This window comes from Chiloscyllium punctatum, chromosome 22 (genome assembly GCF_047496795.1).
Source record: "Chiloscyllium punctatum isolate Juve2018m chromosome 22, sChiPun1.3, whole genome shotgun sequence".
Lineage (NCBI taxonomy): Eukaryota > Metazoa > Chordata > Chondrichthyes > Orectolobiformes > Hemiscylliidae > Chiloscyllium > Chiloscyllium punctatum.
This window is the reverse complement of record NC_092760.1, coordinates 57,555,125-57,576,902: the sequence shown is the minus strand read 5'-3', so window position 1 is coordinate 57,576,902 and position 21,778 is coordinate 57,555,125. Positions and strand designations below refer to the sequence as shown.

General features: G+C 39.2%; 1 protein-coding gene across 10 annotated transcripts in view; it reads left to right on the top strand.

The window, feature by feature from the left end:
* Window positions 1–21,778, top strand: part of plekha7b (pleckstrin homology domain containing, family A member 7b) — a 463,115-nt gene that overhangs the window by 430,514 nt on the left and 10,823 nt on the right. For 9 of the 10 annotated variants that reach the window (XM_072592395.1, XM_072592385.1, XM_072592393.1 and 6 more), the window contains 4 exons: window positions 12,233–12,385; window positions 15,526–15,659; window positions 16,239–16,381; window positions 20,597–20,684. In XM_072592395.1, coding sequence (XP_072448496.1) covers window positions 12,233–12,385; window positions 15,526–15,659; window positions 16,239–16,381; window positions 20,597–20,679 — 513 coding nt within the window. In that variant the 3' untranslated portion in view covers window positions 20,680–20,684. The remainder of the gene's footprint in view (window positions 1–12,232; window positions 12,386–15,525; window positions 15,660–16,238; window positions 16,382–20,596; window positions 20,685–21,778) is intronic. The other variant, XM_072592386.1, reaches the window with a different exon arrangement.

The following is a 21,778-nucleotide window of genomic DNA, read 5'->3' as shown; positions in this document are numbered from 1 at the left end:
ACAGGAGCAGCAGGTAAATGTTGATACATTTTAACAATGGGACAATCAACTGCTGTCGATATTTCTACTCCCACACTCGCACTAATCCTTCTCTCCCTCCTTAATTAGCTTTCACCACTTGATCTGATATTAAATTTGGTGAGATTCAGTGATGTTCGTGTACAATATTCTTAACCATGAATTAGCCATGGTAAGTGCAGTTTTACAGGGATTTGGCAGGGCAGTGGATCTGGGTGGGATGCTCTTTAATGGATCACTGTGGACTTGATGGGCTAAATGGCCTGCTTCCACACTAAGGATTATATGATCAAGCCCCAAGTGTCCTGTCAAGTTTGGAACTTTTCCATTTCAAAAAATCATGGAAATTAAATGAGTATAGACCAAATCTATCCATTCATTCACCAACTGCAGAAGATTCTGGATCACTTATCAGAAAGATAGTTACTTGGAGGCATTTTGAATTTATAGTTTATTGTGGCCTTAAAAGGTACCTTTTTGCCACTGTTTTACAGTATACCGAAGTTGGTTAGTATTCAAAACAGTGTCAGCAACCCAATCAGTGGCCTGCATTAATACTCAGGCCGCCTTTGCAGACAGACAGAACATGTACATGCAGTGTCCTGTTTCAGCTGGGAGGTGATAGCTATTCATTAGTTGTTTTCTCTTGGCAATGCTTGTCTAAACAAGTCAAACTGACTAAGATGTAAGAAAAGTTTGGCAGTTAACAGTTTATCACGATTAATTGCTACATTCTTTATTGGCAATGCTTCTACTGATCAGAGTCCACTTGCCAACCAATCAGCACACTCATCCCAATAAATGTTGTCTTTGCCCTTGAATTGGTACTCTTGCAAAGTGTCTTGATGAATACAAGATGAAAAGGGAGTCCTTTGTCAATAATACTTGAGTTCAGCCAAATAATTGTAACAACAATAACTCAATGCTTTTAGTTACTCGAGACCAATGAAGTATGTTTTCAATGTTTCATCTCATAAAGTCAGTATTACGAACCACTCTCCGTTGGTTGAAATGTTCAGTATTTGGCTTGCTTATCTACTCATTGTTTCAAGGCTGTTTGTGGTGCTCAAAGGTCCCCTGAAACTCCCTGAACACTTACATAGTTTAACATCCGACTCATCCTTCAGCCAAAATAACCTTTCCTTGATTAGTTTTAGAAATTGCCTTAACTTACATTCGTTAAACTAAGTCAAAATGACTCAAACCACTTGGTTCATTCAGTCAATCCCTTGTAGCAACAAAAAAAATCAAGTTCTTAATCTCAGACATGAAGATATTCATGACAGTATGTGCTGATTGTTGTTCTGAGTTTTTGACCATGCCATTTTTAAGCTCTTTGTTGTTGATGTGATGAAGACTTCAACTGTGTTGTCAACATCCTGGGAGTTACCATTGACGAGAAATTAGATTTGACCTATAAATACTGTGGCTTTGAGAGCAGGTGAGAGGCTAGGATTCCTGCACTGAGTACTCCCCTCCCAATTCCTCAGAGCCTGTCTATCATCTACAAGAGACAACTCAGGATTGTCATACTCCCCACTTAACTGGAGGCATGCAGCTGCACTAAGGATGGGTAATATATGCTGGCATAACCAGCAATGTCAATGTCTCATTACATTTTTAAAAAATTCCAGAATTCTCCCATGAATTTGGAACCTTGATCCAGTTGGATCGCCATCAATGGTCCATCTTAAGCGAAGAACTGTGTTAACTTCTTGATGACATTTGGGCAGTACCTCTATCTACTGAACCACCATCCTCTCCTTGTCCTTGGGTTTTTGAGGAGGTCTCCACTTCCTTATCAGAATTCCATTTCTCATATATGCAGTAGCATTCTCAAATGCCCTTAGCTTCAGTTTACGATTGAGCCAGTTGGAGTTACCTTACCTCTGGATTGCTGTTCCTCAATCAGAGAAGTCTTATTGAACATTTCCTTTGGATTGTCCACATCCCCAAAGTAAGTTTGTGATAATTAAGTATCTAACAATGAATTTTCTTACAACAGTACAAATGAAGAAAAAGTTCCTGAAACCATTCCCTATAACTGCTGTATCTCCTTGACATCACTTGTCTTCATTAGTATTACAAAGGCTACAACTGTCACACTGTCAAATAGGAATTAGGAATTCCTATGAATTATTTTTATTTATAGGTGAACCAAGACAAGTGCCTACAGTTACCTTGCAAATACTAGGTCACACTCTCTCGGTGCACCCAATGTAAAGGTATGGGTATCTATTCCCTGCTAATACCATTTTATAAAATTTTGGTATTGAGGTCACTCTCTGCCTTTCCTCAGCAAAATAATTTGAGTGCTTCCTCTATGTAACCCTATGACTACAGGTCAATGAGACAATAGGTTGCTTGCTTGAATCATTTGAGGAAAAAAGCTGCAATTCCTTCCTGACAATTCCCTCCAACTGTCAGTTACCGCATTTACTTCTTCTGCATGCTCAGCAGTGGTTATACTTCATCTTACAGCTGCAGTCAGACTACCACTTGATCTGTTGTACTCTCAACTGTCCAGGCTCTTTTCTCTGCATGATGACATGATTCTCTGGTAAATGATAAATGCTATGGATTTGCCTTACAATTTCCAGCAATCTGCACTATAATCTCCCATCGTGTGCCAATGGAAATATAAGTCCCTAGACATCACTTATACCCTTGGCAACTCACTTTCTCGCCTGAGGAGTTTCTGAGGCATTCCCAATTGTTCCTTCATGTTCCTGGTTACTTGCCTCCTTTCACTTTCCCACTATCTATTCCCTGGCTTTTAGGGATGTCGAAGAAGATTTTAAGTTTTATGGACCAGCTTTACAATTGTCAACCCTTTCCGCTGCCAGTCTTGGTGGTGCAACATTCTGATTTTCGGTGAGTGTGTGTACTAATGGATGGAATGACTTTTTCATTTTCCTAGAGAATTAGTTCCCTTGGAATCTGATATGTAGTCTCAGTCTTTAATGCCAACATCCAAAGATCAGATTTACTTGCCTTTACCGTCGAAAAGTCTACTCCAGGCTTCTTTCAGTTTTTTCAAAATTTCCACCTGGCATGCCTCAGGAACTAACTTGTGCCTTTTCTCTGCCTCAAAGTCAGTGGAAACTTCCTCAGAAAGCGAAGCATTTACTTGATGAACTGTTCCTGTCAGCCTGATTTGCATTAGCAATATCCAGTTTCTTTTGGCCACCTCACTCAGGCTTTTTCAGTTCTTTTGATAAGCAGCCTCCCTTTATTAACTTTAGGGAGGGCTTGCACCAATTTTAACAGCTTCCTGCTGAGTCTTGGCTTAGACAGGTGTTCCTTGACAATATGCTCATCAGAGTTAGAAGCCACCTTAGTTCCAACATTTTAAGTTGGTATTTCCTTTATCCATTTTCCTTTTCTGAAATGCTGTTTTCCTTTCACTTCCCTCCCTGTGAAGTGCTTTTCTCTTAAGGTCAAGTTTTGAAAAAAATTACAATTCCCTTTTCTGTTTTTTTATTTCTTGATTTTAAGGCTGCTTAATCTGCAACTGAATTCTCACTAACACAGTTGTCTCGTCATTTGGTTTATACTGCTGTTCTTACAACTTCAAATATGCTATTTCCTCAGTTGCATCAGCTTTCCTAGCCCCTACTTTTAATTCTAGCTCTAACTTCCTAGCCAATTCAATTCTTCAAAGTCTTAGTTATTCTTTGCAAATCATTCAGGGATAATTCTTCCCTCCCCAGAAAGGTCATAACTGTCAAATCCATTTTGATAAAAATAATGCACAAAAAACTTTGGTGTTCTTCCTTTTGCCTTTTCCAAGTTTTGGTTCTCTGCTTTAAGATAAATGATGTCCACCGTTCATGTCCCACTGCGATTCCCCCACTTGTGTGTCACCACCAACATTGGTGCAGGGCACTTTTGCTCTAGTCCTACTACTCCACAGGGCTCAACATAAAGTAATACTATGTCCAGTTACTAAGATGAGTAATTTAATAGTGGCACTACTCCAGTCCACTTGCAGGATGCTTATGAAGCAGAGACCTGCAATTCCGGGTGCACCAGCAACCAGCATTGAAAAACTGCTGCAAGAATACTTTGTGCGGAGGGACAAGCATCCAGCTCTGTGTTTCTCAGGGTTGCTACCTTGCTCTCTCAGCACTCACTTACTTAACACTGACCTGCATCCTTGTGGTATCACTATTTTGCCTTGCATAATAGCGCTGTCAAACGTAGCTTGCCTTGCTGGTCAACAATCCTCAAAGGGACATACATGTATGACAGTGTGCTTGTCAATCTCAACTGCACCACATGCCAGTAGGTTGCATGGCAAAGATATTTCACTTGCGACAAGCAAACAGCAATGTCTGTCAGTCTTAGAGGAGTAGTCCTTAGAGGAGTGGCATCCGTCACTCCCAGCGCAGTAAGTAAAGAGAATGGGGAGGATAGTTGTATTTAAAATACAGTAAGACATGGATGGGAACATGGCAATGCAGGAGGAGAATTCATCCATGGTCAGGAGCAGCCTGGCTTCAAGAGGGCAACAAGGTAACACCATGCCTTGCATGGTCAACCTGTATGCCAGAGGCTGGGGAGGAAAGTTAGGTGGATGTATGGTTTGGCTGGGAACATGAGGCGCAAAGACTGTGGGGTTCATGAGATGGGTTATCGGGCAGGCTGAAAATTGAAACTATGCAATACGAAAGAAAATTGGTGTGACCACACCTGGAGTAGGTCCTCACCCTTTGAGGGAGGAGGCTGCAAGACCCCAGTAATGTGGGGCCTTGTAGAGGGGATGAGCATTACATATAGACTCCTGCACTCTACAGGAGACAGACTTGCAGTGTCCCTAATTGTTGGCAAATCGAAAGTATTAATTGCTTGTGTGCTCTACACTACCTTGCCCCAGACATTGCTTCATTCACAGCAATATGTCTGCACACAGGCACCAGGACAAGAATGGGGATGTTTGAGTATGTGGTGGCGGTGGTGGGGAGGGGAACAAAAGTGCCAACAAATCCAATTGCCCTCTATATGCTTGTTCATCTTACTTCCAAATGCTAAAGTAAACTTTTGACACAGGCATCAATCCATAGTACATTCTGTATAGACATGAATAGGCAGTTTACTGGCACAGTTACATTTAGGGCTAAACTGAGACTGACACACAGTTTGTGTAGTGCACAAACCAATTAAATTTATCCAAACATGATACTTTTATATACAGTGGGCTCTCATCTTTTCCACCAGAAAGCCCTCAAAGGTTATTTCTATGTGTTGTCCCAGGTACTGCAGTTAGAGTGGACAGAGCCTGCTTGGCAATGAATAAATTGGCCTTGAAGGGTTGGTCAGGTAACCCAGGGACCTTTTGTGTCTGGACACCCCAGACATGCTGAGGTCTTGCAAGAAGCAAGTGGTCCTTCCTCAGCTTGAACTTCGAGGTGGGTTCACCTCTGGACCACTCTTGATTGCCCAGAGGGCTTTTTCAAGAGTCAATCCTATTACTGTGGATCTGGAGTCACATGTAGGCCAGACTAGTTAAAGAGGTCAGGTTTCCTTCCCCAAAGGACATTGGTGAACCAGGTGGATTTTTCTGACAAATCAGTGCATTCATGGGTATCATTAGACTCTTAATTCCAGATGTTTGTTGAATTCAAATTCTGCCATCTGCCATGGTGGAATTTGAACCTGGGTCTGCAGGACATTTCCGAGGTCTCTGGATTAATAGATTAGCAATAATAAACTAAGCCATTGCCACCCCAGTATTAGGCACCGTTCCAGATCCCTTCTGGAATGATGGAAAGAAAAAATTGAGTGAGATGAAAATAGGTAACACAGCTGTTAGTGTTGGTGGGGCAAAGGTGATTAGGTACCCGAGGCAAGTGAGTAGGCAGCATAGAGGCCATGCAGAGATAATGTGGAAATTTGGGAGAAAGCAAGAGGTGAGGGAGGGAAGATATTGAAATCAATGATGAGGGTGATAGAGCTTGACTCTCGATGGGAGGTGATGCAGCAGTAGAAAAGAATAGTGTCACTGAGAGGTAATAGAGAGGACAGTATGGCACTTACCTTGATGGAACAGACAAACTCATTGTCCTCCTTGTTGCACTATTCGCCATTCTTCTGGACTGCATTAACCAGATGGCATCCTCTCATCAAGTTGGCAGACTAGTGGCATAGACTCCTGGTCTTCCGTGCAGAGGTCACCTCTTCTGCACGACCCCATCCACCAGGAGTAAAGAATCACAGTGCTATTTTCCTCTTCTCCGATACCTACTGAGCGAATATCTGTCATTGAGGATGTCAGCTTTGGAGTGTCAGTGCTTGTCCAGATGCAGGATCACCTTTTAAACGTGGCCTGGGCTTGAGGGATAATGCTGTGTTGGCAGAGACTCTGGAATGGCACATGGTACAATCAGGTTAGAATTGAGTGAAAAACCTGCCAAGAGGGGTGAGATAAATAATTTGAGGCAAGATTGGTAAGAGGTGAGAGATCAGTGAGAAACCCTGTCATTCACATCACAAAACTGATATTTAACTGACAATGTAGAATTTAATCCATAGTCACTACATGGAATAAACAGACGCAGATTACTTAGACCTTAAACAAGTTTTCCTTTTCAAACTATATATACCGTTACAGGGTATGAAAACTGGAGTAAAATTTCTAAGAATTTCATTGACTCGTAATTGCCAAACAGAAGTCTTATGTCATTTTTGGAGTTGTTCTACATTTTGCTGCCCAAGTTTCTTAAGCTTATTCTTAAGCTTAAGCTTTTTTAAATTTGTTAATACGGCTTATATCTGTTGTGGGCAGATGCTTCATCTGAGACCTTCAGTCGAAGTGGGAGCAAATTCTCTGCTCACAAATTTTGTTCCATGGATGATAACAAGGAATGAAAAAGGAATCATGCATTGAATAAGGAACATGTTTAACTGGATTTTCAATGTGTTGTAAAGAGTTGAACAAATTCAGAGCACACAACAAAGACTGGATTCAAGAAGGTGGCGTGGGAGTGTCCTGCATCTCCTGCACCAGAAATATTATCTTGTTGATCAACAACAGCTTTTATATATATAGCACGTAGTAACATTGTACACTTGAACATCATAACGTTTAAATGCATTTTATGGAGCCTAAACATGGAAAATTAATACAAAATCAAAAAAAGAAATATTCAAACAGATTCAGACATTAGGACCTACTTGCTAAATTAGGATGTTTTAAGGAGCATTCTCTAGAAGGCAAGAGACTAAGAAAGGTTTGCAGAAGAAATTCCAGAGATTAGCATAGAGGGGACTTTGTTTTAAAGCTTATCTTTAAAATAATCATGAAAAATCTTTCTAATATTACATTTTCTTCTTAAAGGATCACTTTTTAACTGTTATCTACAATGTTGGTTTATAAACCACAAAGTCGATTCTGTTGTCAGGTATCATATCTCCCTTCTGCTCCCCTATTGAGCTTTACAGCATCTGAACAGCACAGGCTACAAACACTGACCTGAACATAACAGCATTCCTGTCAGGGTTTGCACAGACGCTTCTCTGGGAAAGCAGACTGAGTTAAGCACAAGTACCAATTGAAAAGCAAGATGTGGAGTGGTTTGCGACATCTGCTGATATTGTTGTTAAATGCTGTTTCTGCCTGTCAGTTTTCTGGGAATATTTCAGCAACATTATCTTTTCAATCTGGTGTGTTCACAAACCAAGGTGAAACGGCAGCATTCAAACACGCTGAACCACCATTTTCACAAATACTTGGCACAGCCATTCTTGCAAAATGTCTCCTTCTCTCCATAGTTTTACATTAGGGAATGCACTATTCTAAAGCATGTAGATTATTGATTTTATGTTGAAAATTTTGACAACCTTGTAAGGAGTTTGTCTCTTCTGGTAAATGCTGTTGAAGATGTAGGAAATAATATTTTATAAGATATACTTCAACGTGCTGACTTTTTCTGGCTTACTGATCACTTAATGTCTCTTAGACTGTGCCCACTCACCCGTGTTTAACATCTTTCATCTCATTGAAAGTTTTATTTCCTAAGCTTTTTTCAAGTCCATAAGCAATTGAGAAATTAAAAATCAGCCACTTGCCCTCTTTATTCTTGCAGATGTCTTCATATTCTCTGAATGATAGGCAACATAAATGAGAAGCAAAATTAATATGACCACAAAATGCAAGTCAAAGTCCTGAAGTCAAAGCCAGCAGGAATGTAACTTAATACAGTTACCTTGAAGCAATGGCTAAATCAAGGGTCTTTATACAATGCAGCTTTTATTTGTTAGTTTGTTAAACTAAAGGAAGAACAAAAAGTGCTAGAGAGGTTCAGAGCAGTGTTGATCGTTTTGGGCAATGACCTTTCATCAGAATTGATGAAAGATAAAAATGTAAAGACTTTTTAAACAAGAGTTGTTGGAGAGGGGTAGGAAGAACCAAAGACTAGGTTTGTAATGTGGTAAAAGCTCTGAGAAAGTTAAATAATATTTTAAAAACAAAGTCTCTAAGACCCTGCTCTGTACAATGTCTGAGGTCACAAACACACTTGCCCAGTGAAGCAATGATTGACTTGTTCTTCTTTCAATTCAAAATACTGTATTCACTGCTTATTATGTGGTTGCTTGTACATTGAGGGGACCAAACACAAACTGGCTACTCACTTTGCAGAATACCCCATTCAGTACACAAGCATAACGATTTGCTTGCTATCTGAATCCTCCACAATTGTCCCACATGCTGACCTTATTGTCTGTGGCCTGTAGCAATGCTCCAGTGAAGGTCAATGTATAGTCAAGAAACTGCACTCTGTCTTTTAAGTTGGTATTCCTTGGGCACTTTTGTTTCTTCACTGTAGAGTCATACAGTACCCTTCATTCCAACCAATTTATGTCAACCATTATCCCAAACTAAAGTCCCACCTGCCTGCGCTTGGCCCACATCCCTCCAAACATTTCTTCTCCGTGTACTTATCCAAATGTCTTTTAAACATTGTAACTGTACCCGCATCCACCTTTTCCTCCATAGCAACTGTAATCTTTTAGTGTTAAGTCTTCCCTGACTCCACCCTATCACAGATCTTTGGTCTTGCTGGCTCCTTCTGATACCACTGGTTTAAAAATTCCTCCACCTCTATTTCTCTTCAGTTCTGATGAAAGCTAACCAACCTGTTTCTGTTCACATCCTGTCTGCTCGACTGAGTTTTCCAGCACTTTGTTCTTATTTCAGATTTTCAGCACTGCATCATATTTTCTCAGGTTGTCAGCTTTGAATGTGTTCAACAACTTTTCTCAAGTTTGTAGATTGCCATTTGTATTACCTAGATATCTCCTTAAAAAGTTATCCTTTTAAGGAAAGACTATTATAGAACTCGTGTCACCATTAATTGATTTCCAGAAAAATATGCTGATTGTATGAAATAGGAACAAAAGTAAGCTGTTCACCCCCTCAAGAATTCTCTGCTAATCAGTAGGATCACAGATGATCTGTTTGTGTTTTGCATTCCACATTCCAATGAACTCCTGATAGCTTTTGGTTTTATTGCCGAACAAGATCCATCAACTTCTACCTTAAAAATACTTAATGACCACCCACTACCACCTTCTGAAGTTGCAACTCCCAAAATCTCTCTATCTCCTATGAAATGTTTCTCTTTAAGTTTGCCCTAAAAGGGCAATCACACATTTTAAAACAATGCCCACTATTTCTAGACTTGCCCAGAAGAAAAAGCATCCTTTCCACCTTCTACAGGGTAAGATCAGGTGAAAGTGAGGACTGCAGATGCTGGTGATCAGAGTCAGTGTGTGCAACTGGAAAAGCACAGCTGGTCAGGCAGCATCTGAGGAACAGGCGAATTGACGTTTCGAACATAAGTTCTTCATCAAGAATTGGGTGGGACTGGGTAAGACCAGTCAGAATCTTATAGGCTTCAAGCAAGTTGCCCCTCACTCTTCTAATCGCTGGTGAATTAACCACAGCCTGTCCAATCTATTCTCATAAAATAACCCACTCATAAACGTCTTCTGAGCTAGCTCCGGTGTATTTACATCCTTCCTTAAATAAGAAATGATTAATCTATTGTCAGAAAAACTCATCTGGTTCACTAATGTACTTTAAGAAAGGAAATTATCATCCTTACCTGGTCTGGTCTACATTTGACTCCAGACCCACAGCAATGTGTTGACTCTTAACTGCCCTCGGAGCATTTAGGGTGAGCTATAAATGCAGTCTGGCCAGTGACTCGCTTATCCGGTGAATACATTTTTAAAAAAGACCAAAATTGCACAGTTGGAGTTGTGGTATCACCAATGCCCTATATAATTACAGCATAATAATTTCACTTCTTTCTTCAGTTGCTTTCATAATAAAAGATACTGCTCCATTAGCCTCCTTGATTACGTGTTGTACCTGCGTCCAGACATCTTATGACTCTGACACTAGAACACCTAAATTTCTGTATACCTAGGAATTCTGCAGTTATTCTCCATTAATTTAATACTCTGCTGTTTCATTTTATGAACCAAAGTGAGTGTCTTCACATTTTTCATATTGTACTCCATCTGCCAGATTATTTTACCTACATCTGTCTGCAATCTCCTTGCATCACTTTCACAACATACTTCCCTACCTATGTTAGTGTTGTCTGCAAATTTAGTTGCTATGCATTCAAATTGTCAAATCTTGCTAATCAAAGACCCCTTTATGCAAACTGTTAGTTTTCTCCCAGCCAGACAGTCCAGTGTCCATGGTTATATGCTACTTCTGATATCATGAGTTTTTATTTTCTGTGATAATCTTTGATGTGGAACCTGATTAAATGCCTTCTGGAAATCCATGCACAGTATGTTTACAAGCTCCCCTTTATCCACAGTGCTTAATAATCCTTCTAAAAACTCCAATATATTGGTTAAATATGATTTCCATTTGAAACCATGCTGAGTCTTCCTGGTTTTTCTCAAGTGCATAGCTAGCATTTGTTTAATGATTGATTCAACATCACCTTCGTACCCCCACCCCATTTTTTCTCTCTCGCGCGCTCTCTCTCTCTCTCTCTCCCTCCATAAATAGAAGAGTCCTATTTGCCCATTTCCAGTTACACTGATGGATCTACTACCTCGTTAAGGTTTTTTATAAACAGTGGTAGGATAAAGTCCATCTGGACCTGGAGACTTGTTGGCATGCAGCTGACAATTTATTGTCCTTCATTTTGTGAGCAATTTAAAAGCATGCAGTGATTTCGTTAATTTAAAAATATAATTAAGAATTCTTATTTTTTCTTCCTTCAGGGATTTTCATTTGAATGAATGTAATGATTCAAGTCAAACTACACCTTCAGAAACATTGGGAAGGTCATCCAAATGATCTTTCAAGTGTGTATTTATACAGCCAGCAATGACATTGTTTAACCATAGAAAGCATTACAATTTAATCTAATCCAATCCTATCTATATACTTTATAGTATTGGTCCTGTTTAGTGGTTTAAGAATGCTGGTTGACTTTGTCCCTCCCTCCACCCCCCCCCCCCCCCCTCCTTTTCAGTTTAGGATAGATGTATCCAATCTTCCTAGCTGAGATGGATGTGCTAATGAAATAACTGTGATATATTCATATCCAAAGTAACTGCTTCATCTATGTCTGTTGTAAATTATTGACATTATACCTTTCAAGACTGACACCAATACCAATATTTGCCATAGTATTTATAAAACAGTAGGCTGAATTCACTGGAACCTTTTACTTTTGCTGGAACCTTTTACTTTTGATCATGATCAAGTTGAATTGTTTTGAGTATTTGCACGTGCACATAGCCAAGTGACATAGTCACAAAGTGATATTCCTGTACAATGCCATGGAAGTTTACAGTGCAGAAGGAAGATGTCCAGTTTATTTGGACTACATGACTTATCAGCTTTAGACTAATCCAAAAGTATTTCCACATTACAGCTAAGGAATTGTTTAAGTGCTGCTAAAAGCTGGGCCTTGTCAGGTGAGGAAATCTAGTATGTACATGGGAACACAGTCAAATTGGTCTGTTCTACACTGTATTCCTCTGAAGTAAATGAATGGTGCAGAACAGGATTATATATAGGTCGAAATGCTTTTCACTTAGAATCAAAATTAAAGTGTCTCTTTGGAGCAGGCATCTTCGCAACCATTTATGCATGTATTTTTAATCCAAAGATGTCAAATAAATGTTACAACGATATGCTAACAGATTGCAATTGTTTGTCTCTCCTTTTTAGTGGAAACGTGAACAAGAGTTTGATTTACAGTTATTGGAAAAAGCTGTGAAAGGAGAACATAACAATCTTCAAGATGGGCTTATAAAGCAGGCAGTACCAGCAGTGGAAGCTGATGTGGAGCCATTAGATTACGATCTGGATCTCAGCAAAGAGGTGATAATATTAGTGTATGACTGCCAATTATCTACTAGTAAAAGAAGAACTTGAGTTTTTAAAGCACCTTGTACAGCCTCAGGACACCCTAAAGCACTACACAGTCAATTAATTACTTTTTGAGGTTTAAATACTGCAGCAGTAGAAACCAATTTGCGCACTGCAGGAACCTACAGGGAGGCATTAAGTCAGTCTGGTTAGTTGGAAGATGTGTCGATTAGTACACTAGAGAGAATAATACCACGGGCTCTCAAAAGCCTTGAGTTAGTTGAAATGGCAAAAAAAAGGTCCCTCTTTACTGCAATGATGCTTCACCCACGATTCACTTAGCTGCAAATGTCTGGAGTAGGACTTGAAGCTATGACTTCTTGATTTAGGAACATGAGTGCTGCGGCTGAGCCATTGCTGACACCTGATGTAAATTCTTACACTAATCTAAAAGCTTGGTTTTGTTGATTCAACAGGAAGAAGTAGTGCTGACAAAGCTGTAAAGACATGTTGGAATGGTGTATAATTAATGTGATCGGTTATTCCAGTTAGCATATAAAAATACCAGAACCAAACAAACCAACTGATCAGGAATGACCATCTTGTATTTGGATTTTCCCAAAGAACAATTGCTCTATGTCATAAATGCTTAATATTGAAGTTGATTGGTTTCAATTAGCATGTGTTTAACTAAGTCAGACACCCTGTTTCCTGATGAGGTGTAATTAAATGTGTCAAGTGTTTGAGGCAATAATAACCTCAAACTGGAAGCTAACTCTCAAAAAAGGGATGGTGTCCTTTCAGATTGAGAGCAAGAATTCTTGATAAGGAATCTAACCTCCCATGAACGCTCCCACTTTCTGTTTTAACTGAGGCATGGTATGAGGAGGGAAATCAACCTGCTCACAAGCTTATTTAGATATTGAAGCTGCGTGGCTGTGTTCTGAACCTTGTTGAAATGTGACCACTAATGGAAATAAGATGGACAAAATGCATAAGCTATGTATCTTTATGGCACTGCTTTTATTCCAGAATGAACAGATCTATTTCCTTCGTGCCAAATAAGTCAGTGCTCTTAAACCTCATTCCTTTCTACAGCATCCTGATCTCTCTGCTCCCAATCTCTGATTTCCAATAGTATTGTTGAGTATCATTAAAGTCCTGCCCTGACTTCATCTGGCCAACATCTGACCTACATTGTCTCCTCCCAAGATGCTTCCCTACCTCTATGATCCACATCCTGACTCCTCACTCCACTGTGATCCATCTTACTCCAGTCATTCCTGATTTCATAGGCTTTGGTGCTCCAGGTTTTCTGTCCAATAGGCCTCCACATTAAATTCAATAGAGCAATTGAGAAATCCATTCTTTTAGACTTCTAGAGCTCCTTTATGCCCCAACCGACCCCACCTCTGCATAGTACTCCCCTCTAGACTAAAACCTCTGTAGATCCTTCTGTGTTAAAGGCTACTGTACTGATTGAGTCTTTGAGAACTATTTAGTGCTGGACGTTATACTGAGTCAAAAAACGTATTACCTGAATAATATCACCTAATTTGAGAGAAATCATGTAGCACAGTGGCTCAGTCTATCCAAGGCCCTAAAGGAGCTTTCCACATCCATCAAAGTTTTACTTGCACATCCACTAATATCATTTATTGTATCCGTTGCTCCCGATTCGGTCTCTACATTGGGGAGACTGGGCGCCTCCTAGCAGAGCGCTTTAGGGAACATCTCCGGGACACCCACACCAATCAACCACACCGCCCCATGGCCCAACATTTCAACTCCCCCTCCCACTCTGCCAAGGACATGGAGGTCCTGGGCCTCCTTCACCGCCGCTCCCTCACCACCAGACGCCTGGAGGAAGAACGCCTCATCTTCCGCCTCGGAACACTTCAACCCCAGGGCATCAATGTGGATTTCAACAGTTTCCTCATTTCCCCTTCCCCCACTTCACCCTAGTTCTAACTTCCAGTTCAGTAACTGTCCCCATGACTTGTCCGGACTTGTCCTACCTGCCTATTTCCTTTTCCACCTATCCACTCCACCCTCTCCTCCTTGACCTATCACCTTCATCCCCTCCCCCACTCACCCATTGTACTCTATGCTACTTTCTCTCCACCCCCACCCTCCTCTAGCTTATCTCTCCACGCTTCAGGCTCACTGCCTTTATTCCTGATGAAGGGCTTTTGCCCGAAACATCGATTTCAAAGCTACTCGGATGCTGCCTGAACTGCTGTGCTCTTCCAGCACCACTAATCCAAAATATATAAGTTTGGTTGATTTACGAAGTCATTTGGTTTCTACCATTTCCAGGACAATGGTCACTGTAACTATGCGTCATTATAAACATGAGTGTCCCTAGTCTTTGATTTTACCTTCCCTAATTTTAGCCAAGAATTCAAGATTGAAGAGCCTTGACTATAAATAGCTCTCTTTCCTGCTTTAAAGAATTGTTTAACCTTTCTTCAGAAAAATCTTCATTCATCGAGGACTGAAAGATGAATCCAGGTCATAATCTAGTCATTATCACTGTCACCAATTGTTACCTTAAAAATAAATCATGGGATTTGAATCTTCCTCTTTAATTCATATACGCATATGTATGTCTTGTTTGGTGTGCTTAGTTGTTAGCTATTTGCATCTGATGATTTACATGAACACTGTTTATGTGGTACATTTGTTGTGCACATCCCTGGTTTATTTAACTCTTTTGTGAATCGTTTGTTTATTGAGTTGACTAGTTTCAATGCAGGGTATTGGCATTTTCCCAATTTAGACCCACTGTGTCAGCATCAAACAATTGAGCTGTTGTTTTTGAGAGAAATCATGTAGCATGGTGACTCAGTGGCTAGTGCTGCTGCCTCACAGTACCAGAGGTTCCAGTTCAGTTCCATTCTGAGTGGAGTTTGTACGTCCTCCTCTGAGGAACAGCCGATATATCATATTTGCCACACCAAACTTTATCAACCGTCTGGACCCTACAGGGTGCGAGATCTGTTTCAACCAGGAAAAGGTGGAGACTGTTATTTCATGCAGCTAAGCTAAATTTAAACCCAGGTTTGAAAGGTAATGCCAGCAACCATACAAGTGCATCAGGCTGCCATATCTTGTTGTGTTAATATTTTGATCCCTCATTTTTTTTTCAGTTATCAAAGCCAGACATGGTTCTAATTCCAGAACGCTACATCGAGTTGGAGCCTGAGGAACCACTCACCAATGAGGAATGGGAGGCAAGGAGGCGCAAGGTTCAGAAAATCAAAAACATCCTTTCCAAATTGAGGTACTCTGTTCAAATGTTTCCCTTTTTGTACAATGTGTCTTTTTTAAGTATTTGTGAATCTAAACTGTTAAGACAATGTAAACTCAGTACATTTTAATACAGAGTCTTACCAAACAATTTAAAATATTACTAGGATCCAAAATTCCACAACATATTTCTCTCTCCAAACAACAGCTAATCACTGAATTTGAAAGTTGCTGTGTTATTTTATAACTATTTGGGGTAACACAGTAAGTGTAAAACTGTTCTGTTGAATTGGGGCAAATGAACAATGTGCAATAGGAGAATCGAGACTTTAGGAATTTCTGACATTTTAATGTTGTAAAAATTTCCTTATTCATTAGATCAGGTAGATGGAGCTTTTGATTAATATTTTGTTCAATCTACACCACATATGACCTGTTATAACTCCTCCTCAGATGAGTGCTTTAGATTATGTTAGAATAACATGAATAGTAGCTTCATTTTGGTTGTCATTAAAGAGGGATTTACTGCATCTGGAACAACTCTGATGAAGAATTCTACTATTACTGTCTTCTCTGTCACAGAAAATTAAGTTGTATTTTTGTCCTGCATTAGTTACCAGAATGTGCAACCAGGAGTTAACTACATCAGTGAGAACTCCTCTGATCTCGATTCACAGTTACAAGAACGGGAACGCATCATCACTATGTCCTATGCATTAGCATCTGAGGCTTCCCAGCGCAGCAAAATAGTAGCAGGTAAATGCCATACTTCTAAGTTTCACACTCAAGACACACATTTGCATGGAACTTTTTAATGTAAAGTCTGATTTCATATGTGCTAATAATTGAAAGAGTTGCTTTTGGAACATGGTAAAGCCTTCCCTTGCCCTTTGATAGAGGCAGAAATTAGAAGCCAAGGCATACCAAGATGTCATATGTCCCCTCTGTGTTTGACAGTCACTCAGTGACATCTATTCATTTGTCATTGTTAGCTGACGAGACTGTGCAAATGTCAGAACTTTTTTTCTGAAAGCACGAACAAAGGAGAAATTTTATATTCTTTTGGTTTTTATGAATTATATATTTGTAGTGCAAGTTTATGTAAAACAATGAAGTGAAGTTAGTTACTATCTTGTCAGTGAGGCCCGAAAGACATTGCAAATATTGTTACTGCCTATCTATGTAGGTACACAATTCTGATTGCGGCTCAGTTATCTTGATAGAATATTAAAGTTATCCTTGAAGTGTCAATTCTGATTTTTACTTAAAATATATTTTTTATTGTGCATCAGAAAGATTTGGGCAAGTTCTGCTACAAATAGGTGCACCAGAACCTCTTTGAATGAATTGACTTTTTTCTTTATGTAGAAATTGCCTAGCTTTTGAATACACCTGTTTGTTTTGGGGAAATGCCAATGTAAATCCATTTTCAAAGCGGTGTTTTAAATAATGGAGTAGGTGTCCTGCCACCTCCAGAAATTGGGTTAGAGCCAACCTAACTGGCTGAGTATATCCGACATGAAACCCATGGGCAGTTTCAAACCAGATCCAAATGGAAATTAGCCAAGTCTGTACCAAGTTTAAACAGTTTCCTGATTTCTAGAAATATCTGGAATTCCACTGTGAAACTGTACTACAAAGCTACACACAGATTTGCTCTGTTTAAGGATGTTGTCCAAGCTCAAGAAGGTGGACATCAGAGAGAAGTTTATTTTATCCTATTTGGTTCATTGCTGGCAGTGACAAGTGCTGGGCTATGGTTCCATGTGCCCAAGTAGTCCTCCAAGCAGCCTTTCTCCATGTGTGGGCCACTTAGGAAGGCAGATGTTTTGACCACACAACCAAGTTTTATTCTTCTGTCAACCACAATCGATGTATATGTACTTTCTAGCAAGTAGCACTGGATAGCAGTGAAGCATGGAAACCTGATTTGCCTCTGCCTCAATCTCGCTCAGGCAGCACTACAACATCTTGCTGCTGTTCCAGCTGAGACCTACGAAAGAGCTCAAACCTAAGTGCCAGAGCAACTGATGTATTTAGCAATTAAATGATCAGGGGAACTAAACAGGAGCTTTATGAGCAACTAAGTTACACATTAACTCATTTTAATTTCCTCTTCAGTGCTCCACTAATACTCTATTACCAGAATGATGGGAGAAATAAGCGGTTGCATGTTCATCGCTCTTGCCTTACAAAGTGTCAACAACTCAATTTGATTTCTCACTCTGATTTATGGCTGTCACCTAGTGTTTTAATCATCTCTGGGGAATGTGTTCACCAGTGCTTTGGGAGGTAAAAAAAGAAAGAGCTCTATCGCTACATGTGCAGTTGGTTAGAATGCAGGTCTTTTACTTTGCATTCTGGCTTCAAATTCAGTACAGATGAATGGATATATGTTTTCTCTCTCTCTAACTGCAAGGTTCAAACGGAGGTGGAGCATTCATAATCCAAGGGTATAAACATAAAACTGCTTACAATGCTGTGCTTACTCTCATAAAATTACTTATTTTGGACGCCAGAGGATGGCAAAAAATTGAAATGTCAAATTGAAATGATAAAATGTGGTCTACATTGAACTTGGGTAATGAGACAAAGTAGAACTACTTTCATCCTATATTTAATCTATTCTATAGCATCCCAGGAATTATACAATATTGAATTAGATTACAAAGGTAGAGAAAATGTTATAGTACAAGAATAGAATGACACTCAATCAAATAGAAGCCAATCTACCCAACCAGCTTGGATCGATTTTTATCTTCTGCATGAGCCATGATCCTTAGCACAGATGCCTCTCCTCTATCCCTTAAGCATTTTTCTTCAACAACATCCTTCACCTACTCTAAATGTTAACATGGTCTCTACTTTGATCAGCAATTACATGCATTCCACATCCTCTTCGTGCTCTGTAGAAACACAGGTTTCTCTTTCTCAGTCCAAAATCTATTATACTTAATATTGTATCAATATTCCTTCTAGAACCTTCAACCACCAGAAACAATATATTTCAATGTGCTGTATCCCATTACATTGCTTCAGCAGTGTTCCTATTCAGGAAAACCAACTCACCAAACTTAAAACTCCTACTAAGACCAAATATAGATTCCATGTTACATATCAGCTTCAATATTGTATACCTCTTGCCATAACTCAGTATTCCATTAGCTTATTTGTGGCCTTAGTGGCTTGAGATGCATTTAACATCGTGAACATAAATCCTGCCAATACTCTTCAGCTTTTATCCAAACAAAGTTGTTTATTACTTTAGTTTTTAACCAAAATATTTCACTTACTATCTGAAATTGAATTTCATCAGGCATTGGAAAATCTGGTTTCAACATCACCTTTGTATTTCAGCAACCATCTCAAGCCTGGCCTCAATGATAAACATATTAGATAAAAGTTATCCTAGAACAGAATCAGTGAATACCAACTTCCAAGCAGTCTGAGTAACTTACCTTATTTCAGACTATCTATTTCCCCATGACCTCTTCTAACTAGTTACTGTCCACCCACTATTTTCATTGATCTTAAATCTTCTGTAGTTCCAAATATTGTGATTTGTAAAAATAAAAAATCGTAATGTAAGAAATCTTAATGTAAGAATTAAATGTTAATCATATCTCTTGGAGAATTGGTTACAAAGTCATTGAGAGTGGAGGGGTAAGGTATAAAAATCACAGGTAATAAAAATTCAACCACCTTGTGTTTATTGCTAGTTCAGCTCATTTGTTTTCACCGGTTTAGTCCTGTCAGCTCCTCCAAATTCCCCATTCTTATTGATAATTGAAGGGTTCTTGTGCAGCGCTGATAATGTCCCTAGTGTGGATGCAAATTCCACCTACCCTGGAGAACACCTGAACATGTTGAGTAGTAATAATCTGTTCCTGATTCTCCTCTTAAGTTGGTATTTGTTGCTTTCATAGTCAAGACACAAGTTGTGGGAACACAGGTATGTTGTTATATCAGAAACACTGCGAAATTAGTCTCCTGGAGGTGTATGAGATCTAATTTGTAAATAGCCTAGCCAGCCTTTCTCTTCCCTCTCTAGACCACCAATAGCAAACAGGAGCCCAGCCTTTATTTGGCACATCTTCAGAGCACCAGACTGGAATTAGTAACATAGATTTAATCACAGACTTTTCAATGTCCACTGTTCCAAACTGCAACATTGAGCATTCACAATAAAATATGTCTAATTATGGTCAGTTTAAACTGTTTGGATTCAAAATAAACTAAGATGCTAATTCTGCTAAGTTACAGAAACAATATTATTTACATCTGATATTAAATTATTTTGATTTTGATCTTGATCAGTAACATGTAAGCAACTGCGTGTGCGTGCATTCGATGAGAGTACAAAGTTCGATGCCCTTTTGGTTGAGCAATCTCATGACAGTTGCCATCTACAATAGAGTCTGACACCGGGGTCTTATTCACGCTTGTGAATCCAGTATCCAGTGTGAATCAGTACATTCAGAAAAATCAAAAGTTCTGATGAAGATGTGAATGACTTGAATTATATTGTGGTTCCAATCATTTGTTATCTTCATCTGGAATATTACATTATGATCATTTGCATGTATCTTTTAGTTAAGTGCTGATTACAGCTGTGTGATTACAGAGGAACCTCAATTATCCGACATTTGATTTTCCAAATATTGGATTATCCGGCAAGATCACAAGGTCCCGATGGTCAGCTAAACTGTTACCCAGTATTCAATTATCCAGAATTTGATTAACCAAAATGACATATTCCCCATCTGAGTCCTTCGGGTAATCTAGGTTCCTCTGTATTGCACGTGGGCAGAATGTCATAAAGAGATTTAATCGCATCAAATCCCTATCAAAGAAAATAAAGAATAAAATCACAAACAGGCTGGCCAACACTGTAAAATAATCACTGTCTTGTTGTTAACCCTTGTCTTTAACAATTTGTGCCTTTGTGTCTCTGTGTGTGATCCCTTCCAGCTCAACAGCAGGTCCATTCGTCTTCAGCACCTTCCCCTCCTCACTCCCCTCTTAGCAATGGATTCCACTACACATTTGTCTAAGCAAAGTAAGAACTAACAGATTTTTAAACTTTTTTCCTACTTTAACTAGTGTGTGTTGATTAAAGTATTAAATTTACACTGTATACTAATCCATAGCTTCTTCAGTAAAATGTATTCTTTAAGATTAAGCCAAAAAAGAGAATTGCAGAACATAGTGTCATAATATAAATAATGTTAGTGGCTGATTCTTGTTTCCTATTCCAGGAATACCTAGAAATAAACACTGCTGTCAGCCACTACAAAATGAATCAAAAATAAAACTAATGTCGAATTGACTCTGCTTTTTACTTCTGAAAATATTCCATATAATTGTTGAAAAGATTTGCTACATAACTTGTATATGAGATAATATTACTTTAATTGGATTTTGGAACTTTGGTGGAACAAGATTTAAGTTCTGAGTAGTCTTAAAACCAAGATGAAAAAGAGAGAAAAATTAGAGATTGAAGTGATAGAAACCTTTCTTGTCAAATGGTCAGCCTTTTTAGGTTCTGCCAAAAACGTGATCCTAGTTTTTGGAATGGTAATTAAGTATTGAATGTACTTGGGTTGTACAAAAACAGGAGTGCTGAGGAAATAGGCAGCATCGATAGAGAGAAAGACAGTTATCATTTCCAGTCCAGCCGCCCATTGTCAAAAGCAGTTATGAATTGCTGAAGTGAGAAAGTACGGCACATTTAGATCAAAAACACTTCAGTTGCACTCTTAAAATGGCTCTAAATATGTTTGAGTATAATCGCCAGAGGGCATGTGGCCAACTGCCAATTTGAAAAATTTCAGTGGTGGAGAATTTTAATTTAATCTGTATAAGTGGTCACCTTCTGTTGCTAGGTCCAAGCTTCTCATTTGTTCTTATGACCTATGACTCTCACTAGTTCTATACTGATTGAATTAATTTTAATCCTGGTTAACCTATGTTGTGTGGCAAATATAGAAATGCTGCAATTTTAGTTGAATAACAATCTTACTGTGAAGCAATCCCTCCTGCTTCGTTCCATCATAAAATAGGAAACCAATTAAAATGCAAACTGAACTTTCTATCTCTAGTTGTCACATGACACAACCCATTGTGCTCCATCTAGCTTCTACTTTGTCCAGC